This window comes from Paramisgurnus dabryanus, chromosome 7 (assembly GCF_030506205.2).
Source record: "Paramisgurnus dabryanus chromosome 7, PD_genome_1.1, whole genome shotgun sequence".
Classification (NCBI taxonomy): Eukaryota; Metazoa; Chordata; class Actinopteri; order Cypriniformes; family Cobitidae; genus Paramisgurnus; species Paramisgurnus dabryanus.
Window position 1 is genome coordinate 6,636,729 of NC_133343.1, and position 24,826 is coordinate 6,661,554.

Sequence of the window (24,826 nt, forward strand, 5' to 3'; positions counted from 1 at the left end):
TTCTTAACATCATCAAGTATCATGTGTGGCTTTATTTTACTTTCAGTTACAAATGAGATTTTTTTAATCAGGATGTGCGCTTATCTCTGTTTAGGTTGTTGTTAGGACGCGTGTGATCATTATGCCCTGCTCGAATGTCCAGCAATCGTACGACAGAGGAAATAACAACGCTCTGAATGAAAAGCAGAAACATCTGCCATCATGCATATTTAAACACGGTGCTCTTTCTAACCACTCAGCTTTATGAGTGCACACTCCGTGAGACGTCTCCAATTACTGTCCGTTATTTCTGCTGCTCACCTCCAGGTACACAACTCGCTCTCTAGCATCCAATACCGACCCGTTCTTTCTCCCTAATCGAGCCAGGTGCCATTATTATTTTATCACAAACACTTGCGCTAGCCATTCAAATTAGCCCTGCAACATCTTCCTGGTGGCATGCATTAGTCATGGCTCCTCAGAGCCAATTAACGATGACAGAAAAGGGAATAAAACAGGACGGGGTTCTCTTCCTTCTCGTTTTTCTTGACCGAGTACCGGCGTTCTTCTTGTTTTACTGGATTAAATCTCAATAATGGCATTAAAGCCAGGATAAAACTGAGAGCACCGGTGGAAAACCCTGAGAAACTAGAAATAGGGCACCGCAACTTCCTCATTAGCCCAGGAGCTCAGACAAGCTCTCCCAAAAGACCTAACACACTCCAGACTCTATTTCTCCCTCTCACACACACTCTCTACAGTCAAAATAGGCCGTGGCATACCGAGTGTCTGAGGAATAGGAAATAAAGAGCCGAGGTGTTGGATTAGACTAATCCCTGTGGTCTTTCACAGTCTAAAGGAGAGAGAAATTTGTAGAAGAGAGAAAGCCGCTCCGTTTGGGTAAAGTTAACAAGGCCTGCTGCTACGGTCATTCTGTGAAAGTCAAGCAAGCTTTCATAGCTCATTTAAACGTTCAATCAATCGTTTTATTATCTCTTGAAGATTTCAATAGTGAAGCAGCTGTAGTCTAGTCTAAACTGTGGTCTTGGCTGGATCAGGTTAACAAAGAGAAAACAGGCCGGTGTATACAATGCAAAGATTTATATTGGTGTATTGGAATAAAGTCAAGCCACTCAATCCCTGCTTTCAACACGTGCGACAGCACTGTGGTGGGGTTACGAGATGGGAAGGAATCGATACTACAGAGTACAACACAGACACCGATTGAGAAGGAGGGGGAAACACATCAAAAGCAAATTTGAAGATCCGTTGTGCTCTAATGTATGATTTTATACTGACTTGACACTAAGTGATGTTTTAGGAACAATAGGCTATTCAGTGCTGAATCTTGGGTATCATCTTGGGTAGCCCACTCAGACTCCGTGCAACAGATGGATTTCTTTCCCCCCAAAGCTATTTAAAGAGACAATATAATTGCACACCAATGGGTATCTTTGTTCCCAAAGTGTATCCTGTAAAGCTGTCTTTTTAGAACTGCATTTACCCTATTGAGAAAGGGCACCAAACAACCCGGTTCAGTTGTCTCGTGCTAAATGATCCCCCTGCGCACAACCAATCTTACCTGGTAGTTTTATTAACTTCATGTTGCCCAAGAAGGACTTAACCTCTAATGCAAGTTAAACTTGGAATAAATGCATTACTTTATTAAAAAAAAAACAGGGTAAAAGACAACCAGTCTCTTACCGGAGCAGTTCCAACCGGTGGGTGTCTGACAGTCGCTCAGCGAAGAAGGAAACGCGCAAAGTTGTTTCAATGGCAATATGCACAGAAAGCAATAGGTCGCGATTACAACTGCATGTGTCCAACTCGCCCGCCGCGGTCTGCGTGTCCGTCGCACCACAGCGCAAAGAGCCATCTCAGTTCACCGGGAATGACGCGGAGCGCAGACATGAAGGGACGGACTCGAACCCACGATGCGCGCAGGCGACGCGGATCTCAGCAGCTCGGCGGTGATGCACATCTTCTGCGCAATGCCGCGTTGATCCCCATGTATGGGTGCGCTCTGGACTTCACGTGCAAGTGTCCCGAAAACCAGAGGGCTGGAAGTCGAAGCTGATGAATAAACACATCCAAGCGTGAATTTGGGAAAAGCTGTCCGGGTCCACTAGTTGATCCTCACTCACTCCATTCTGTTAGGAAAATGTTGCGGTGTCTTTTTCTCGCTTCCTATATGAGCTGTCTGTGTGCGTCTCTCTCGGCTGGTGTCTGGCTCTGACTATGAGGATTCAAATGATGATGATGGTGATGATGAAGGAGAGAGGTGGGTACACACTTTTCTGGCGACGCGGATTGGCTGTAATAACGCGTTCATTACCAACACACCCGATCATGGGTACCGCGCGAGTCGTCTGTTACAGCATCTCAAGCATACATTGCGAGACAGAAATCGAAAAGGTGAAAGTTTATAGCAGTAACAGTAAAAGTGACTTATCTTTTAATAAATAAATAAATAAATAAATAAATAAGTTAAACCAGAATTAACTGGTATTTCTATGCAACATTAAAAGTACTTTTGACTGACCTTTCCAGTCAGAAATCCTCACAATCTCTGATGTCTCTTTACTGTAAAAGCACGCGCTTTTAACGGCATCGTCTTCCTTTCAGGTCTTTGCACGTTTAAATAAAACGTTACCGCGCGGGTTTGCGTCGCGTCTCTGCGTTGCGTTTTATAAGCGCGCGCTCAGCAATCGTCGCGTGATTCTTTATTATGGCCGTCTGCGTGAGAACGCTTTGAGCAAACTCGCGCTGTTCACAACTGTCACACCCAACTGCTGTTTGTTCTCAACTTAAGGGCACAGTATTACCTTCAGTTATATTTTTATTCAACCTTGCTCACGTGATGCAACATTTCTATAGCCTTTCTTTAAAAAATATTCCTAACTGAATTTAAATGGTTTGTCATTTCTCCTGGTTTATAAATATTACAGCCATGAAGAGGAGATACTAGCTGTCAAGGTTTTGAGAACATAATCGTTTTTGTGACTTAAAAAATTGCAATGCTGAGTCCATCCCACATAAAAAAAATGAGGTACTGTATTTACCATAATAAACTTTAGTAAAATTCCTGAAGTGTTTTAAACCTTACCATAGTAAATATTTAAGTAGGATAAGATTTTATACAGTTTATCAATTCACTAGTTATACTACAGAATATATATATTAACAAACCTAGTAATTACTATAATATGGGCCTACATCAGTATACTACAGTTTACTATAGTAAAGTCTTTCTCACGTGGGGCAGATTGTCACGTTTTTTTTATTAAAGCAAGTCATAACATGTGTTTTAAATTCTGTAATTGTATTATTAATTGTATTATACTATCTGTTGTATGTTTATTATTTTGCCCAAATTTTTGTTAAAACAGTGGTTTGATACATTTATTGTAGGCTACCTTGTTAAATTGGTTCTGTTACATCGTTTTGTTCTCCAATAGTGTTTTACTATTTAAAGTGAAAGGTTTTAAATCCCAAAAGCCAAACAAAGCCTGTAATTTAATGGCACATTCCCATTATTATAAAAAAACTACCCCATTAAGTTAGACAGCATCCCCCTACTGTTGGACAATAAAAGGCCAATAAGTGTTCAGTGAAATGTATCTTTTCCCACTAGGCATTAATGGTGAAATTGTTCAAAAGTGATTTCGACATTACTTTAGATTCTATATAAACCAACCCTTAGAAAAGCCACTGTGACAACTTGCCCCAGTCTTCCTTATCCAGAACTACGTAAACACGCAGTTGTTGCAAATAAAACTCACACGGACTTAATTTGCACTGTCCAAGCCAAAACCCACAAGGCCAAATATGCAACAGCAGTCCAGCAAATTTCCGCAGGATTTTGTGAGCATTTTTCCTAAATCCAAGATAAAGTTTGAATATTAGAGAAAGACACAGATTGGTGCTGGAGAACAGTTGGCTCAAACAGAAGAGAGGGCCACCGCATGGGTTTGTGGGCCACCTTGGTGTGATCGTGAAAACCCAATGATGTAAAAAAAATTAAACCACGAGAGAGGGTGAGTTTGAGTAAAGCTCGGGGTTTAGTCTGTTTTTTTACATGTATACGCAAACGTACGCACACGATCAAACATACGCACATGCAAACGTCCAAAACCAAAAATCATACAGTGTACAGTGCACCCATACTATTCTGATGACAATTTTTTTTTTACGTTACTGGGTAGCAATATACTACTAGCTTAAAGGGCTAGTTCACCCCAATATTTGATCATAAATTACTTACCCCTGGATCGTTCTATACCACCAAGTCCTTCGATTGTCTTCAGAACACATTTCCCATAGACTGTAGTTTGATTTTCATAATTCTTTTCCCAGAAAAGAATGAAAGACATCACCAAAAAGGACCATGTGCCATCAGTAGTAAAACCTAACAGTTAACTTAACTCAAACCATTTAAGTAAACCGGTTGCATTAGTTCATTTAAGTTAACACATAAATTTAAGTACTGTGAACTTGAGTCATCTGCAATTATGCACTTATATTTTAGTAGTGTGAACTTAAATGTAAGTGCATAACTGTATATGACTCAATTTGTTTAAGTTCACAGTACTCAAATGTATGTGTTTTAAAACTAATGCAACCGGTTTACTTAAATGGTTTGAGTTGAGTTAACTTTTAGGTTTTACAGTGTAGCAATATTATGAAGCGAAGAGAACACTTTTGTGTGTGAAGAAAACAAAACTAACGAAGTCCTTCAGTGCATGTTCATATCATGAAATTACGTACCAATAGTCACGAAAATGTATGAGTCTTAAACATGACACTGACACGGTTTTCCGCCTTTTTGCGTGAACATGCCACGCATTTCTGTTTACGTGTCACTGTCACGTATTTGTTAATCAACTATTTTGACCTTTTTTCTTACCATTCTAGCTTCGGTTTAGGGTTAGATTTACAAAAAAATTACATCCTTTCCCAAACCCAACTCTAACCCTAATGCCAGGCGACAATGGATTAAAAATCATAAAATATAAAAAAAACATGAAAACAAGCTATAAACCAATTCTTAAAGAGACATTATAATTCAAGCACCAAATCTAACCCTAAACCGAGACGTCAATGGTTTGTAAATAGGAAAAAACAGTTGAGTAACAAATACGTGACAGTGACACGTAAACAGAAATGCGTGACATGTTCACGCAAAAAGGCGGAAAACCGTGTTAGTGTCACGCTTAAGACTCAAAAATGTATGTGACTATAGGTACATAATTTCGTGATACAGGGTTGGACCTGGACATACAGACACAGAATACGCTGCAAGTAATTTGCATATATACGGGCTGTTTAAGTATTGTTTACAATGTTTGCGTAATTGCTAAAATAAAAAACCATTGGCAACTACAGTATATAGATACAATAGATATAGTAATACGGTAGATTCTAGTTAAAGTTACGTTAACCATGTTATTGTTGCTGTTGCTTAGTCCCGTTGTTGTTGGTTTGTTGTCACTTTTAATTTCATGTGCCTCTTATTCAGAGCTATTTTTTTATTTTACTATCATAATCACTATTATTGTAGTTTGCCGGACAACTTAATTTGGGAAGTGATTTAATTTCCGAACCCTAAATTTAGAAGCGAGCAATGTCATGGCACATCACAATGTGATAAAACGAGATTGGTCCCATTCAACGACTGTAATGACACAGATCTAATTATGTCGCAATGCGCCGTTTGCCATTAGTGTGGATTGAACATTAAGCGCCTTCACAAGAGAAGTCGGGATCTATTCATTTCCAAAGGCCCCCCCGCGACCACCTCTATGTTATTCGGGGGCCCCATGCGATTACTTACGGTATATCAAAAGTGGTTGGAGAGTACAGTTGCCATCGCTTTATCAGATTACAACTGGGGCTTTTCTATTCTATTCTGTTTGACTTTTTTGTAATTATTTTAACAGCAGTCACTGGACAGAAGTAATCCTTCATCAGCATTAACGCTCAGACTTATCCTCTGCCTCATTGTCTCTCTCTTTTCTTTCTGTAGATGTTTTGACTGGCTCACAGCTCAGACTGGGTCAAACTCACTTCCCCTGACAGCACTCGCGGCGCCCGGTCCCCCGTCCAGCTGTGCTGTAATGCGCTCCAGTAGCTGTTCTGATCTGGTGGGATTGGACGGAAACTCTGCTCGATAGCAGCAGGATTTCTGGGGTTTTACGAGGATCTCGGCGAAGACCGGTATCTGAGGCGCTGAGAGACAGCTGGGAGGGGACGGGAGGTGCGTTTGAGTCGATCGAGCGATTTTTTATCCTCTTGCGTAATCCACAGTCTCAACTCGCACGGCTACTGTCTAACACAGCCAGCTGCACATTTCAGGGCCATTTAGCCAAACGATTTCCGAAGAATTCAGTTACCGACTCAAAATAGGCCTCCCAGAAGTGTTTTTGTTATAGCTTTAATATGACTGCCAACAGGAGAATTTATTTAGGAGAAAGGCCACATCCAAGTGTGACCAAAGAGACCATTGTTTCATCCTTTCCTTTATCATGCACAGCTCCCATCTCACACCCATTGTGCTCTTCAGATGAGCTTCTTTTATTGAGTTTTTCTGTCAATGTGTTTAATTTAACTAGAAGATTTTCATTTATGGAACGAATTTGGTTGGCTGAATTTGACCTTTGGAGGGCTTAAGTAGGGCTGCGTTAATTGAAAACTTTTGTGAAGACATAAGGGACAATACTGTAGTCATTCACAGCACCGGGAGCAAGATTATAGCGTTATCTGGAGACATTCAATGATATGTTTGCCAGTGTTTGGTAAACATCGTTTGACATACCGACTCCGAACAGATGCATTTCTTCCGAAAGAAAACATGTCATAAAAGTAATATAAAAACAAATAAATCACAGTCGGTTTTCCAGAGACGGTTTTAGATTAAAGGAATAGTTCACCCAAAAATGAAAAATTCTGTCATTGTTTACTCGCCCTCATATCATCCAATCCCAGATGCTGTCTTCACACGGCTTTTTATAAGATGACAATTCATAGAAACCTTGTCTGTCAAGAAAAAGCACTGTTTAAACATAAATATAGTTCCAAGTAGTCATAAAATAGATTTATTATAGGAACATACTAAAATTTAAGTTGTTATGCAAATGTTTCTCTTTGCTGTAACTGTGAAAATTACACAGTTGGCATCAGGTTTGATATCAGTTACGTCTGGTCATGACACACAAAGGAACCAATGAGATTTGATTAAAAACTAACCTGATGTAATTGTCAAATAATTTTTTTGTTGTCCGTTTATAGCTTGATAGAAATTAAAACAATAATAAGTAGTTTCGTGTAGTAACGTAGTGTAGTGGCGTAGTGCGTACCTATAGTTACGAAAATTTGTGAGTCTTAAACGTAGTGCAGAGACCAAAACAATGGCAGTCACGAATAAAAAGTCGTCTAAACCAAGATTTTTAGAGAAAATGGTGGAGAAATTCAAGATAAGACAAGAGAATATCTGTATTATCTGTAGCTAAAACAACTCACAATGCACAGTTCTCACTAAAGTCTTATTCTTATCGTATGCTCGGCATAATGCTCATTGGCCGCTATCGGAAAATAGTTATTATAGTATGAAGGTAATTTAGCGCCTAAAAGATTTGCATGCACAGGATAAAATTTGTAAGAATGTACTAAACATTGCAAGCGTAAAATAAATTAGCATGTGCAAAAATTTTGTAAAGGTGCAAATCAAGTTGCAAGCGTAAGAAAACAAGTTTTGCAACATACTACTGTTAATCGTAAGTGTAATTCATGTCTTGTAAAACTGAAACTTCATATTTACACTAAATAAGTATAAACTGTATGCATCTGACCTCAGTTTTTCCGCGCTTACACTTTTGCCACGGTTTTTGCGCTGAAATACTGCGCAAATACACACATTCATGAACGGCAAATATGAATTAATCGCACAAAATCTGTCTCTGTGTGTAAAATAAACCAGTTGTAAATGACTTGTTGCATACGAAGGAAAACTAGTTCCTGAAATAACACGACATCTACTGGTCCCTTTGCGCTTGCAGTTTTGTCACGATTCTCTCACTGATTTGAGTTTGCAAGCGCGGGTGGGAAGGCGGGGCTATGAAATGAGGCACCTGATGACTCATTGTTTTCTCTATTCTGATTGGTTCAAAATAACGTCAGTTTTCTTCTCAACCCTTGCTAAGTCTTGCTTACTAGGAGACTGCTGCTAGCTTTTACTTAGAACTTTTGTTTATACATTACAGTAAAACTGCTCACATTAATATGGCTTCATTCATAACCGTAGCGATTTTGTTACTTCTGTTGTTGTTTGATTTTTCTGTGATAGTATCTTACAGTAACTTGTTTAGGAAATACGTTAACTAGAATATAGTTTGAATTTGGAATTATATGCTACACTGTTCTACTAAAAGTAATGAATACATCCACGTACTCCATCCTAGACCATAATAATATGGCAAGGAATGGAGTAGCCTACTATTTATAACATTACTTAATAAGAAATGACTCAATGTAGCACCAAATACTCCATTCTAGTCTATACTAAAAAACTGCCATGCTTTGTTGTTCTTTCTCTGTTTTCTTTGTTGCTATTTTATTTGAAGCTGCTTTGGTATGATGAATAATTGTTAAAAACGCTACATAACTAAAATTAATGAATACATCCATGTACTCCATCCTAGACCATAATAATATGGCATGGAATGGAGTAGCCTACTATTTATAACATAACTTAATAAGAAATGACTCAGTGTAGCACCAAATACTCCATCCTAGTCTATAAACCTTTAAGCTGGCTGACATGAGTTGATTCAGAATTTTAAGCAGGTGTTTTGTAATATATAATATATAATAATGTAATATATAAGAATATATATAAAATATATAAAAGTGAATTTTAGTTATGTAGCGTTTTTAACAATCGTTCAACATACCAAAGCAGCTTCAAATTAAATAGAAAAAAAAGGGAAGAACAACGAAGCATGACAGTTTTTTAAGTCATTAGTAGTATTCCTGCAGCCTCGTGGACGATACTAAGAGAACTCCTGGCGTTATATTGAACCAATCAGAATAGAGAAAACAATAAGTCATCAGGAGCCTCATTTCATAGCCCCACCTTCCCACCCGCGCCTGCAAACTCAAATCAGTGAGAGAATCGTGACAAAACTGCAAGCGCAAAGGGACCAGTAGATGTTGGGTTGTTTCAGGAAATAGTTTTCCTCCGTATGCAACAAGTCATTTACAACTGGTTTATTTTACACACAGAGACAGATTCTGCGTGATTAATTCATATTTACCGTTCATTAACGTGTGTTGTTCATTGCACACCATTGTTTGCAGACTTGCAATGCTTTTGGCAGTATTTTAGCGCAAAAACCGTGGCAAAAGTGTAAGCGCGGAAAAACTGAGGTCAGATGCATACAGTTCATACTTATTTAGTGCTAATATGAAGTTTCAGTTTTACAAGACATGAATTACACTTACGATTAACAGTACAATGATGCAAAACTTGTTTTCTTACGCTTGCAACTTGATTTACACCTTTACAAAATTGGTCTTGCGCACGCAAATTTATTTTATGCTTGCAATGTCACGTACACTCTCACAAATATGATCCTGCGCATGCAAATCTTTTGACGTTATTTTACCCTCATAGAAAACACTTAAAGGGAAAGTTCAAAATTGAAAATTCTTTCATCATTTACTTACTATCATGTTGTTACAAACCCCGTATACATTTCTTTGTTCTGATGACCAAGAAGGAAAATTTTTAAGAAATGTTTGTAACCGAACCGTTCGTGGACCCCATTTACTCATTTGGGGTCCACGAACGGTTTGGTTACAGACATTTCTCATAATATTTTTTTTGTTCATCAAAAAAAAAAAGAAATTTAAACAGGTTTGTAATAACATGTGAGTAAACGATGACAGAATTTTTAATTTTTGGGAGAACTATCCCTTTAAACCTGTGACAGTGTTTTATATTGTATTGCAGTTGTGTAGACGGACCATGCACCTCCGAACCACAAGAGTGCATCTGTGGTTTGTCCAGCGCTGCATTCGAGGCTGCAATAAAAGACAAACTGATCCAATGACTCCCTCAAGGTAAATCTAACCTGATTCTCTCTCACTCTCTCTCTCTCTCTCTCTCTCTCTCTCTCTGTGTGTGTGTGTGTGTGTGTGTGTGTGTGTATGTTCTCATTTGTCAATTTGACCAGACTGTGACTGAGTTTTATATAGCTCATGAACAGCTATAACTCCTGACTTCATCTTGCCTGTAGACCTCAGGGTTTGTCTTTATCTGTCTATCTCTGCCTTCATTCTCTTAGGACAAAATATGAATGATTAAAGGTGGAGGACTCAGGCAAGGACACATGAGACAAATTATGAGTGTGTGTCTTAAACTTCACACATTCACCTGCTCAAACATAAACTAACAACGATGTGGGTGATTATCAAGGACGTATTATTCTAGTCACATTCGTTTTACAGGCTTTCAGTGTCACACATTTCAGCTTTATAAATCCAAGTAGCAGATCCAAACCACATGATTTTGGTAGGGATGTCACACACCTAGAATTTTTGCTCAAATCTCACCCAATTTTGTCCGAAGTTAGATTTGCTGGTTAAAGGGATAGTTCACCCAAAAATGAAAATGTTGTCATCTTTTACTCAAGATCATGTTGTTCAAACCATGTGTAAATTTCTATTTTGCCATTGTCCTTTGTTAGTTATTGTATGTCTTCAACTTCATGTTTCATGATCATGTTTTGGCTTATGTTCTTTACTTGCTTTATTAAAGCAACACTATATAGTTTCCATGTAAAAATGACTCACAGCTCCCCCATGTAGTTGAAAAGCGCAACAGTGCCTCCACCGCCACTTTCAGAGTGTGCTTGTAGCAGCTAGGAGGCTGCTCAGGTTGCAGCAACAGTACAATTTGTCCAGTTAAAAGTTGTTCTATCACTGAAATAATTTTAGAGACATTATTTAAAGGTAAAAAAACGACATAGTGTTGCTTTAAAACTGAGATCTGCACTTAGATCCATCTCCTCATCTCATTTTTTGGACAGCAAGAACATTAGTGTTTAAAAAAAACCCTCTCTAAACGGGTTGTGTCTCTAATGATCAGTGAAACTTTCTAAGCTGAAAGTGACTTTGTACAGCACGTCTGGTGTTATTGCTTTCCTATGATGAATCGCTTTGCTGTTTCACTTCTGTAACAAGTCGCTTTAAATAGTGTCTGCTAAATGCCTATATGTATAACACCGCCCTTATGTACCAACGTTAGTATTTACCTCCGATACATAAAACTTTTAGTTCCCATGCCAAAATATTCAGGCGGATGAAAAAGATGAGAAGATTTTGAAGGCCACAGAAGATTTCACAGCTACTTGCCAAAGCGAAATGCAAATGCAGATCTCTGGAGCTCCCACATAAAAGCAGGTCAGGCAATAAAAAGCAGAAAGAAGAAAAAAGTAAAGAAGGTGATGGAATAATTTGCACATTTAATCCAGGATCATGACTGCTTATGATTTCGCCCGTGAATGAGCCAAAAAGAAATAAAACAGACACGGAGGGAGAAATAGGGACATAAAGTAATACCAAAGCGCTCAAAGATGACTCCCCCGGATACGAATCTGAGTGAATCAATTCTGGGAGGCCGACGAGAAGCAGTCCGAGGGAAAATCAAATATCTTTGTCATTCATAGACAAGTGCATTGTTTTATAAAGCTTAGAAACGAGAGGCTCATCTGTTTGAAGAATGAATTTTTTGCCTGGAACTTGGAGTCTTGGTTATTTGATTGTTACGGTAGTTGCATTTTCTCAGTCACATCTGAGCTCATGCTACACTTACACAGAGCCTTTCTCGTAAAATCAAGATCAATTGGAGATGTTTGTGTTTTAATTCCAATAATGTTCATGTGTTTCTAAACCACACTTTCTTAATTACCCAGAGGGAGAAAAATTACAGTACAGAGCGACCGCAAATGAACAGAAAACAGGATTTTATATTGATTTTGTTGATGTTTAAATATTTATTTTATTGATATGTTTTAAATTATATTTATACATTTAGAATAAAATGTCACAACGACAGTATAATTATAGTTGACAGTACAGTAAATCATCAATGGGTCGGCCTATTGGGATTTAACTATTACAATCAGTTCATACTTTACTGTCTTTATATATGTGGCTCCTGAGACCCCCCATGATTTATTTATTATCACAATATTTTTTGTATCTTCAGTATATTTCAGACCCACAAAAAAAACATAATGGATAGGCTACTACATGATGGATTATTTTAGTGTGGTACAGTACTGTTCATACAGCTGTTTTTGAAATATCTGCGAGTCATAATAATGCCAGGATCCCTGGTAAATGAAGGTAATAATAGCAGATGTGTGAGCCCTGATTTCCCCTGACTTGTATGAAAATAAATTACGGTTTGGCCAAAAATAAATATGGAAAGCAGGTGGGCTTAACTAATTTTGACCCTGATATTTACATTTGGCAGATCCTTTTACCCCAAGTGACTTATAGTGCACTCTTAAAAATAAAGGTGCTTAAAAGGTTTTTCAGGCTGCAATTTAGTCAAAGGTTGTTAGAAACACTTCTTTCATACATTTTTATCACTACTTTAAAACAAAAAGGTTTTTCGTAAATTAAAGGATTACTCCACTTATATAAAAAAAATCCTGATAATTTACTTTATTTGATAATTGAACTTTTTTTGTTTAGTCAAGAAGAAATTTTTTTTTTAGGAAAACTTTCAAGAATTTTTCTCCATATAGTGGACTTCAATGGACCTCAACAGTTTACAGCTACAGTTTAAAATTGCAGTTTCACTCAAGCTTCAAAGGGCTCTAAAGGATCCCAAAGCAAGGCATAAGGGTCTTATCTAGCAAAACGATCATCATTTTCACCAAAAAAGTACTTTTAAACCAGACCTTCTCATCTTGCATTAGCCTTTTGACGTGCCAGCGTGACCTTACGTATTACGTAATCTTGTCGAAAGGTCACACATGACGTATACGAAACTACCGCTCACAGAAAGAGGACCGTTCCAACGTTGTTTTGTGGAATGATACTAATTCATGTCAGTTTATTGTTTAACTCTTTTCTCGCATTTGACGAGTTATCTTGTCAATCTGCAATACCGCTATCTGCTGGGGCAGTTGTAGCCTAGTGGTTAGAGTGTTGGGCTTGTAACCCAAGTGTTGCCGGTTCGAGGCTCACGACCGGCGGGTTGCGACTGTGGTGCCCTTGAGCAAGGCACCTTAACCCTAATTGCTCCCCGGGCGCTGCAGGGATAGCTGCCCACTGCTCCGGGTGTTTGTGTGTTCACGACTTGCAGTGTGTGTGTTCACTATTCACTGGATGGGTTAAATGCAGAGGTCACATTCCAAGTATGGGTTATAGTATGGGGTATGTCTAAGTTTTGAGGATCGCTCTGCATCTGATCTCTATCAAAAGTTCTTCACAAAAATTTAATTTTCTCAACTTTTTGCTCAAAATTTGGTGATTTGTTGAGATTTCAAATTTTAAAAACGGCAATACTAGCTTTCGGTAATGGCGGCATGTTGGACTCATGTCAGAGTTTTAGCGTAAGTAAGCATTGGTTGCCATAGGAAAGTTGCGCAGGGAATCGTTCCAAGATGGCGTCGTTACCGGAAGATAATTATTAAAGTTTATGAAATTTCAAATATGGATATTTATCTCACAATATTGCATCGATTACCTGCAAAATAGTTTTATTAACCTCTTGGAGCCATGTGGATTACTTCTGTGAAGGATGGATCCACTTTTTGGGCAACATGGTTTCACGGAAAGTTGTGTTATGTCATGCAAAATTATATTAATTTATTCGTGTCCTTGAGTACGAATGTCTTTTTCATGACACTTGCACAAATTTCTATAAAAAGTTTCTTGTGTCCGTGGCATGACTTTCTTTTTTGTGTCATTTAATGTATTGTTTTCTCACTTTTCCCCCCTATTTTTAAACCATTGTTGCTTGGGGTTGGGGTTAGATTTGGGGTTTGGGTTAGGATGTACTTTTATGTATTGGTTTCTACATGTTTCTATTCTGCTTTTAAAACTATTCTCGTATGTAGTTGGGGTTACTGTTGGGGTTTGGGTTAGGATGTCTAAAATTGTAAAGAAAGTGATTCTAACTCCACACTGTCAGAAATAGGGGTACAGTAGGGGTCCATTTCTGTCCCCCAAGGTACAATCAACACAAAAGTACCCCATAGGGCTCATTATTGGACCTCAAGGTACATGTTTGTACCTTTTTGAGGGTCAAAAAGGTACATATTTGTTCCCAAGCATTAAAAGGTACATATTTGTACCATTTCTTTTAAAGGATAAGGTACAATGTTAAGAGACAGCCTCTTGCCATTTTTTTTTTATTTGTTGTTCTAGACAACTGCTGTAAATCTGGTCAGTAACGTAAATAACTATTGTGTCAATTTTTGTTTCCTTTAGTTGGACACATGGGTATTGAAGTAGTATTAGTTTTCTTCTGTTCATTGACAGTGTGTTTAATTTTAAATTTTAATTTTAAATTTTAATGAAAAAAAAGTTAATTTCACTTAATAAAAACTTTGATATGAATTCAAAAACTGCAATTGATTAACCATTATTTAAATATTTAATATTTAATAAATACTGAATAACTAAATCCCTCACACACACCGAAAAAAACCCCGCGCTTTTATTTTGACACGCGCCCATCCCCCCCACATCTCACGGTCGGAGTCAGTTTCACAGAGCAGCGCAGGAGGACGACAGACACATAAAGAACATTAACAGGTAAGCTCTGGAAACTCATTCATCATCTTTAAAACATTTTAAACTTTAAAAATGTGTTGTTTGTCGTGGCTCTTCATTTTAATACTGATTCGGTTACGGTTATTTGTGTAAAGTTGTATACGACGAGTCAACGCGATATTGACACAGCACTATTACCTCAGACTCCTTAGACTCATTTTTATGAGCAGGTTAATGTGCATTAAGTATACCACAGTAAGTGGTATTAAGTATTACTCTGTAAGTGGAGAAATAATTCATATTTATGTGTGTTTTCTTACAGTTTAGTTTGAATCTCTCTCAGTCAGTCAGGGGGAGATTAACTGACAGACTGTATAACGTTACACGTCTTACCAAGAAACCTTTTAACGTTACCACATTTATTAATTTATTTATTATGTTGTTTGAGTACACCACAGTTCTGTAAGTGGAAAATTAATTCATATTTATGTGTGTTTTCTCACAGTTTAGCACAGATGTTTCCCGTGGAAGTTTGAATCTCTCTCAGTCAGGGGGGAGATTGACTGACTGACTGTTTACTCGCCACCAAACAGTAATTTACCCTGAAACCTTTTACAGGTAACATTACCACATTTATTATGTATTTATTATGTTAAGTGAGTACACCACAGTTCTGTAAGTGGAAAAATAATTCATATTTATGTGTGTTTTCTCTCTCAGTAAGGACTAACGTTAACTGACTGTCTGTCTGCTCTCAACCAAAAGTCATTCAGGACCTTGTAAAGGTAACATTACCACATTTATTATGTATTTATTATGTTAAGTGAGTACACCACAGTTCTGTAAGTGGAAAATTAATTCATATTTATGTGTGTTTTCTCTCTCAGTAAGGACTAATGTTAACTGACTGTCTGTCTGCTCTCAACCAAAAGTCATTCAGGACCTTGTAAAGGTAACATTACCACATTTATTATGTATTTATTATGTTAAGTGAGTACACCACAGTTCTGTAAGTGGAAAAATAATTCATATTTATGTGTGTTTTCTCACAGTTTAGCGCAAACGTTTCCTGCGCAAGTTTGAATCTCTCAGTCAGGGGGGAGATTAACTGACTGACTGACTGACTGTCTACTCGCCACCAGTCAGTTACACAGAAACCTTTTAAAGGTAATGTTACCACATTTATTTATTTATTATGTTGTTTGAGTACACCACAGTTATGTAAGTGGAAAATTAATTCATATTTATGTGTGTTTTCTCACAGTTTAGCACAAACGTTTCCCGCGCAAGTTTGGATCTTTACCATTGAGGGTGGCTGACTGTTCTCTACCAACCATCATGCACACGCAAAAACTTTAAAGGTACCACATTTATTTATGTTGTGAGTGGAATATGAATTCATATTTTTGTGTTTTCTCACAGATAAGTATGAACGTGCCCAGAGCAGTTTTCGATCTTTACCATTAAGGTGGCTGACTGACTATCCTCTACCACCCATCATTAACACAACAAAAACTAAAGAAATGTTACTCCATATGGACCTATTCATTTACTCATTATGCTGTGAGTACACCACAGTTTTATCAGGGAAAAAATGTATATTTGTGTGTTTCTCACTGCTTGGCAAGGACAGATGTGGCCCTGTTAAAAATGTTTAAATGTCGTTTGGTTTAAGGAACAGCACACTGATTTTGTTTTAAATATTCCTGTTTGGACAGTCTGTTAAAGTCATAAAGCAGGGGTGGGGAACCCTGGTCCTGGATGGCCACTGTCCTGCAGAGTATAGTTCCAACCCTAATTAAACACACCTGAAAAATCTAATTCAAGTCTTCAGGATTACTTGAAAATGAAATTCAGGTGTGTTTGATTAGGGTTGGAACTAAACTCTGCAGGACAGTGGCCCTCCAGGACCCAGGGTTCCCCACTCCTGTCATAAAGGAATACATGATATATTTCATAAGTAAAGTGTAAATGTAATATTAGTTTTTAATGTTGTGAATTTGGACTGAACAGCACACTTCTGTTTTATATCTAAACCTTTTGTAAAATAAATGATTGTTCAATAAACTGTGTATTTTATCTTTTCTGTTATCATTTTTTTTTTACTAATGTTTAAAATGTACCTTTACGCTAAACGATTGGCTAAACCAACACAAATATATTGAGTCATATGCAATTTTAATTTAAAGTTTACAGTACTTAGATTGAGATATATGTATAAGTTTTAAAACCATAATAAATGAGTGTACCCTGTCAAAGCCAATTTTGTACCCTTTTTGAAGGGTCCATATTTGTACTGTTAAATAAAGGTACAAAATTGTTACCAGAGGTACAAAACTGGTCTCTTAAGGTACAAATCACAAGGGTACAAATTTGTACCCTCTGCCAAGGGTACAAAAACTGTACCCTTGAGGGTACAGCCCCAGTGACAAGCCATTGTACCCCTAAAGGTACATTTATGTCCTTTCTTTTCTGAGAGTGCAAACCCAAGCGACAATGGTAAGAAAATAGGAAAAAAACAACTAGAAAACAATAAATAAAATGAAATGAAACGAAAAGAAAAGAAAGTTGTATAATGGACACGATAAACTTTTCATAGAAATTTGTGCAAATTTCACAAAAAAGACATAAAAAGGCTGAATTTCGTGCCATGGACACAAATAAATTAATCAGATTTTGTGTCACCATAACACAACTTTCCGTGAGATCAGTCTGTTTTGGGGATTCAAAGTTGTTCCCTGATCCCTGTTTTCTACCATTATAATGCTGCGTTCATACCAGCCGCGGTAGAGGCATCAAGCACACGTGATTTCTATGTTAACATAGATTTCTTAACATAGAAATCACGTGTGCTTGACGCCTCTACCGCAGCTGGTATGAATGGGCATCTAGTTCGCGCGAATTGAGCGTTGCCGTGGCAAATACGCGAGTTGAAAACGTTTAACTTTGGCAGAAAAACGCACCGCATTAACCAATCAGGAGCTTGCTCTAGTAGTGGCGTGATTATAGGATGCGAGCGGAGTCACATGACATTAATTTCCGCATGAATGTCTCGATGACTGGAATGTCATGCGCAGCTTTACACGCAAATGAAGCGAGTAAACTCAAAATGTTCAAGTGGCAAACTAGACGCGTTTTTGACGCCTCAAACGGGGCTGGTGTGAACCCATGGTAAGCATGTAAAAGCAACAACATTTACACAAATAACTCCAAATGTGTTTGTATTAAAGATGATGGACATATGTATCTCGGACTTCTTGAGCGTGAGTAAATCCAGGATTTAATTTTGATATTTGGCTGAAGTATCCTTTTAAAAGTAACAGTTTCTAAAAGGTTCTTTGTCAGGCTGGTTCAATAAAGAGCCTTTAATATCCACATAACCTTTCTGTTGAAGTTTCTTTGTTGTAAAAATCTTTCTACAGACTATGAAAGAGAGGTAAGAAAGAAATAATTATTTTAAGAACCGTTGACCAAAAAGGTCTTTGTGTAAGCAAAAGTGTTTCCTTTATGTTGTTGCGGCAAATAACCCTTTCAGAACCATTATTTGTACTCTATAGTAAGCACATATGCCGTCATGATGTCTGTTAAAGAGCATATTATCTGGAAAGAGGAATCATTCACATAATAAATTTCAATAAAACATATGCTGAATGTCATTCTAACCTCTGACAGGGAACGTTTTAGTGATGATGTCTATAAATGACATCCTTTAGATGAAAACGCCAACATCACATATGTATGAATGACATACCTGTCAGTATACTGTAAATCGGGTTTCAGTAATCTGCTCTGTTATTTGTAAACATATTTTTAATTATAAATATCATTAAATTAATATAAATTAATACATTTTAATCTGGATGGGTTTGATACATGTGTTTGTAGTTTGAAGCCTTAGCAGGTGTTGGGAGACAGCACAGAAAATCATGACTTGATTGTCGTGATTTTTTTTACACTTAAAAACGTGTAAGTTCCCAAGTGTGATATGAGCGAACTGAAAAGTCTCTCATTCAATTCCCTATTTGAATTCTAGTAACAAACAGATGTTAAAAAATAATGAAGAGAAACACAAACTTTTTTCTTTCTGTGCTGCTCAGATGGTACAATTGTAATTATCCCTACAAAAAGTCTTTAAATTAGCAGCACAAATGTCAAGGAACCCGTATACCATCTTGCGCTTATTGCCATGACTGCCAAAATCTCTGTAGCATTTTACTTTCTCTGATAGTTTTGACATTTCTCAGTGCCCCCTGAGGAGTGCGCTTAATAATGTACAATAAATTACCTCTCATGAGAAATGACTTAGATTTCCCAAAGAAGCGATGCTATTATTTCATTGACATTTTGGTTGATCACCTTTATCAATTAGGCTATCTATTGAGACTTGAACCTGCATCCTTACGAGCAGCACCTTGTTGTTCAGACTATGGCATGGGACTTGTGCAAACAAAAACATGTGCATTTACTTTTTGGTACAGTTGTTCATTTTGTCTCAGGAACTTAAGGAAATATCCAAGGGTTTTAAATTGCTAAAGAGAGACGATGAAATCTATATTGTCGTCTTTAACTTGAGAAGCGTCAGTCCCATGTCTGTCTGTCTTTAAACGGATTTAGAAGGATCGGTTTAGTTTCAAGTGTCTGAATTGCATTAACTTAAACTGCTATTTGTCTGCCCCCAAACAGTGATAGTCGTTGTGATAGATGTGGCCAATCATATGATCTGCTTGAAGGGGAGAGGTGTTTGATGGCAGATTTTTCTGGGGGGCTATGGAGTAACCTATTTGTTCCAGTCTGTAAAAGCACCGTCGGTCTCATTCACTCCAGGGAAGTGCATATAAAGATATGCTTTTATCTTTTGTAGTTTCGGAGAAAGCTGTTGTTTTTGATGTGGAGTAATTCTGATATATTTTAAATTGAAGTATTTCAAGCGAGACCTTTGATGATGAGAGAGCACAATAGCTGTCTGTAGCAGACAAATCGAAATCTGACTTTTCTTTCCTAATTTTGAAAGGGCTCCCTCACGTGACTTTAGTTTTGAGGATTTTGGAAAGCCACTAAAAGAATTATATATCTAGATTTTTTTTAGGTTTTATTGTAAAAGTAATTTCAACATTCAAGTCATCATGTCTCAAGTCAAGTCAAGTCCCGAGTCTTTACCTTCCAAGTCCGAGTCATGTCTCAAGTATTTTATTTTTTCTCAAGTCACAAGTCACAAAAATAGTGACTCGAGTCGACTCGAGTCCAAGTCACCAAGTCACAAGTCCCCATGTCTGGTTAAAGATAACGTATAAATACGTTAAGAAGACACTTAACGTTATCTCGATTGAAATGTGGCTTGGGAAAGTTAAAAAAATACACAATGTTGCCCATCCTCTCGGGATACCTAGTGTTGAATTGCATGTACCCCATGCACACCGTTTGACCATTTTAAACTTAAAATGACAAGAAAAAAAAAACGAATGGAAACTGAATAACTGCAATGCATTTCAATGGACGTGTAAACAGAGAATGTCCGAGTGTATTGGGTTAGCTATGCGCACTGTGATTGGCTCATCACGTTTGGGGGAGTGGCTTAGCCATAGATCCATTCATTTGACTTGAACACGTAGGCATTAGACTTGAACACGAAGGCATTAGACACATGCAATTCCTCTCCTGGACCACAGGAGTCCATAAGGAGCAGTTAAACCCAAACATGAAAATTCTGACATCATTTACTCACCCTCATGTTGTTACAAACATGTGTTATTTTCTTTGTTCTGCTGAACACAAAGGAAGATATTTTGTAACCAAACCATTTTTGAGTACCATTGACTTCCATAGAAGTATTTTTCCTACTTTGGCAGTCAATGGTGCTTCTGTTTCCTGCTTGATTAAAAATATCTTTATTTGAGTTTAGTAGAATCAAGAAATGTATACAGGTTTAGAACAACATGAGAACAGAATCTTCATTTTTGGGTGAACTGTCCCTTTAAGTAGGTCTGATGCCACAAGTTAAAACTCATGTAAACATTGTTCTGGTAAATGAGGGTACTTCCTGACCTCTTCGTGCAATCTATCATACAGTATATGGTCTTCATTTTTGATGTAGCTTGCACGTGTTCTGTTCTGTTTTGTTTATGCAGTTTTTTATTGACTTACCTTGTGAACCCCAGGGCACGGTTCCTTTTGAATAAACCAATTACTGCAAGAAAATGAAATAAGCATGCACAAAGTATTCGCAGTTACAAAAATCTGGCAGTGGGTGTCATGGTGTTGTGTACTATTTTGATGATGAAATTTCATGAAATTTCACTGTACACTGACCCTTGCATACGTGTAAAAAGTGAACTATACCCCAGGGTTATTATAGTTTTTAAAAAAAATATTAGTTTTTATTTTTATTTAGTTATGTAATGTGATATTTTATTTCAGTGTAGTTTTAGTTCTTCTTAGTGGAGCATAAATAGTTTTTATTTAGTTTCTATTTTTTTTTAAATCATTACTTTTAGTTTTTGACTCTTCTTTGGTGACTCGGACTTGGACTCGGACTCGAACACTGGGACTCGAGACTCGACTAGGACTCGACAGTTGGTGACTCGACTACAACACTGCTACAACAACACCGCGCGGATTACCCTCAGAAGACCTTTGTTTATCATCATGGAGCCTTTTGGATTTATTTTGTGAAGGATGGACTCACTTTTTTGGACTTGAAGGTCGTGGACCTTACATTTAATCAACTGAAAGATCTAAAACATTTTCTAAAATATCCGAAAATTTTGTCTGAAAAAAGATTGGACATATGCAACTCGGACAGCTTGGGGGTGAGTAAATCATGGGTTTAATATCATTTTTGGCCAAACTATCCCTTTAACTACACTGTTAAAAAATTGCTGTAATTATGCAGCTGGTTGCCAGTAACTACAAGATAAAGACTGAAAATATTTCATGCTCATTTAACTTTGAACAAACTGTTGCCAGTAAATAACATAAATGTAAAATCTACAGTAAGTTACTGGCAACCAGCTGCCAGTAATACTGTAATTTCTACAGATGTATCCCTTTAACTTCCACTGTATTTTATATTGGTGAATGCAGATAAATTGTAAGAATTTTTTTTGTCTTGATTATTCTATAAACTTTATACTATATTTGTTTGCATTTGACATTTTTTGCAACAGCAGCTGTTGAGTTAAAATAATGGTTGCTTGGAAATGAAAAAAATTAAGAAATAATTTTATAAAACACCTCTGTTCTCCCCTTGCTTTTGTTACGTCTAGCTTTTATTTTCATGATGCACACATGAAGTCTAAATAAATCATTTTGCCACTGTGTTTCTATTCAACTCCAATTTGTCACTATATTTTGAAGACAAAACACAGCTCTTTATTGTTAAGGTACTTCCTTCTTTTCACTGTAAGACACTTTAGTCAGAAGATTAACAGGTCCTTTCATGGAAACTCTATTACTGGGACTTAATTGAGTTCATAATTGCATTAGCTTGCGTCCCTTACAGCGCAGCTCACTGGATGAAGATCAAGTCCCCTTCGGCTCAACAGCTTAAGTATTATGGCGAAAAAGGGCCAAGTACATTAAATTGATGCCATCTAGATTGGTAGAATAAACTTAATGGAAACCAAACTTAAGTGTTTCTCTAGAGCTTGATACAAAGTAGCTTAGTCAATTAAGCAAGTGTAAACTTAACGGTATTAGAGTTAAATGGCTTGCACTTTTTCAAGTTTCATCCTAGTTAAAATAAACTGTGTAGTAATGTGATAAAAGTTTACATGACACCACCATTGTTTGTTTTACAACTCAAGCTAGCATCGTTGTGTAGCATTTCATGGTTTCCTTCCTGAGGTCAGGGCAACAGCCTCACAATCTTCCTTGGTCAGATTCAGCAACGTTTCCATTAGCTCCACACAGAGGCCAACTTGATGCTATCGAGCCCAGAGCTGAGATCACCATTAGGGCTACAATCCATTGACGAGTTCCATGAAAGCGATGCTCGGCGATTGGCGAATTAGACGGCTCCTGTCTTTTGTTGTCGGTGCTAATGGAACGATAGCGCTGGCCGATGATTGTCAGGGTGATATCGCGAGCTCGATAACGCGTCTTTATTTAGACGCACGCACGGGCAGCCAGGATAAGGGGCTTGAGTGAAGAGAGGTGCATTAGCAGACATTAGCGAGCATGCTAATCATCACTCAAGGGAGGAAAGAGGAGGCCAGGAGAGAATCAACCGAAGAAATGCAATCGCTCGGCTCTCAAACACAAGAGAGAACATTTGCTCTGAATGCACAGATGCATCAGATCGTCGCTTCAAGTGTTTATAGACTTTTTGTACAATCAATATCAAATTCAAAAGAGCAACATGCTTTTCTCACCCACTCTCCATGAGCTATTTATTCAGTAAAACACACAAGAAGAACAGCATTAGAAAGACCATAATATCTGTTTTTTGTCAGTCATTGGCAACAGGTAAATGTGTTACATAATCTACATGTAACTGAATACACAAAAAAGTCTTTACATTTACAGTCACATGCAAAGCATTCTGGGAACCAAAATCTGAAGAAAAAAACAGCAAAAAATACAGCAAATAACAGTGTATATTATTGAATTTGATAATATATTTAGTTTTAACCTTCATATTTTTCCAGACTTGCAGTTTGTGGCGGAACATTCGCGACGAGCACGTCAGCATTATATGCCTAAATGCAACTTAAATGAGGCTCAGCGGAGCGCCGTCGACTGACGCCACGGGTGTTTGTACAGAAACTGTCATGTGAGACAGAGGTAGTGATAAACGCGATGTGCAAACATGTATTTGTGGTGGCCAATTTTCATTTTGTGGCGGGCTGAGAAATAAATAAATGTATGGGAATGTACAATGACGCTCTCACTTGAATGATGTCACAGCAGTAGGCAGCGCAAATATTACGACACGCCTATAATCCCTCCCACTACGAAGTGATACTAAACTCGATGGGAAAGCTAACCACGCCAAAGTGAGGTGAGCCGGCCCGACCCAAACTAAACTAAACCGTGGGGTACTGTGCAATGGAAAACCGCCATCATGACTTTAAAGGAAAACAATCAGCAACATTCAACACAAAAGACTTCATCAACATTCAGTGACAGACATCGGTCTACTTTGCATTTTATAATGCATCAACCAAATAGAAAAATGCAGACTGTCCACATCGCACATCCAGAGTAAATACTATTAATACAGAAGCTCAACTTAAATAACAATGAAGCTTGAAATTTTACACTTGTGGGGAGTTATTTTTAAGAACGTCAGCATGATTTTTTATTTTATTGTAAGTAGCGACACTGCAAAAGAAAAAATGCAAAATATATGCGACGTTGGGACAGAATCAAAGAGACTGTTTACACTTAGCATTAACATGCGTTTTCGTTGATCGGATCACAAGTAGACAACTTTAATGCCAGGTGTAAACGGTGTTCAAACGTTTTGAATGTGTCCACTTCCAACCACATTGTTTTATGTCTTTTCTGACTTCTGGCATGAACACACGGTGAACAGCATCATTTTAAGCCTTTCATTGATAAAACTAAAGCGGCTGATCTCAGTAGTTTTGTTTTGAGCGTGTGAAAGTTGCGCGATCCTATTTCATCAATTGCGCTGAAAATTCAGAGAAAGCTCTTACATATACACGTACAAAACTCTGTGCAGCACGTTTACTTGATAAACAAGCAGCGGACTCCGACATAACGTTAGTTTGCGTCCATATAAACTCATAATTACTCCCGCTCGCGTTTGAATGAAAGCAGGACATTCAAGAGTTCAGGAGTATTCAGGACAGAAGCGGTTGAATGTGGAAAAAAGATATAAACTGAAAGCTCTCGGCACATATTATACATCCATCAAATACTTCAGGGTTAAATCCCATCCTCAGGTCATTCAGAAATACCGGATTGTTGGCACTCAGACGATGACCCTTATTCTCAACTGCTGACTCTTGCTAAGGTTACAAGTACGGTCTTTCCTGGAGAAGGTGAACCAGGGTCGGTACATGGGGGAAATATTTAATTCAAGAAAGCG

The 24,826-nt window shown here is 37.6% G+C and overlaps 1 protein-coding gene and 1 long non-coding RNA gene across 2 annotated transcripts in view; one reads left to right on the forward strand and one right to left on the reverse strand.

Annotated features, from left to right (window-relative positions):
• Positions 1-2,380, reverse strand: part of tmeff2b (transmembrane protein with EGF-like and two follistatin-like domains 2b) — a 74,957-nt gene extending 72,577 nt beyond the window's left edge. The window contains exon 1 of the mRNA XM_065293690.2: positions 1,684-2,380. Coding sequence (XP_065149762.1) covers positions 1,684-1,855 — 172 coding nt within the window. The 5' untranslated portion in view covers positions 1,856-2,380. The remainder of the gene's footprint in view (positions 1-1,683) is intronic.
• An 11,804-nt stretch (positions 2,381-14,184) lies between these two features.
• LOC135783304 (uncharacterized) lies at positions 14,185-16,556 on the forward strand. Its single transcript, XR_010545603.2, has 7 exons — positions 14,185-14,814; positions 15,095-15,390; positions 15,493-15,557; positions 15,660-15,724; positions 15,825-15,939; positions 16,037-16,133; positions 16,195-16,556. It is a non-coding gene; the product is annotated as an uncharacterized lncRNA (long non-coding RNA).
• Positions 16,557-24,826: the final 8,270 nt, after the last annotated feature.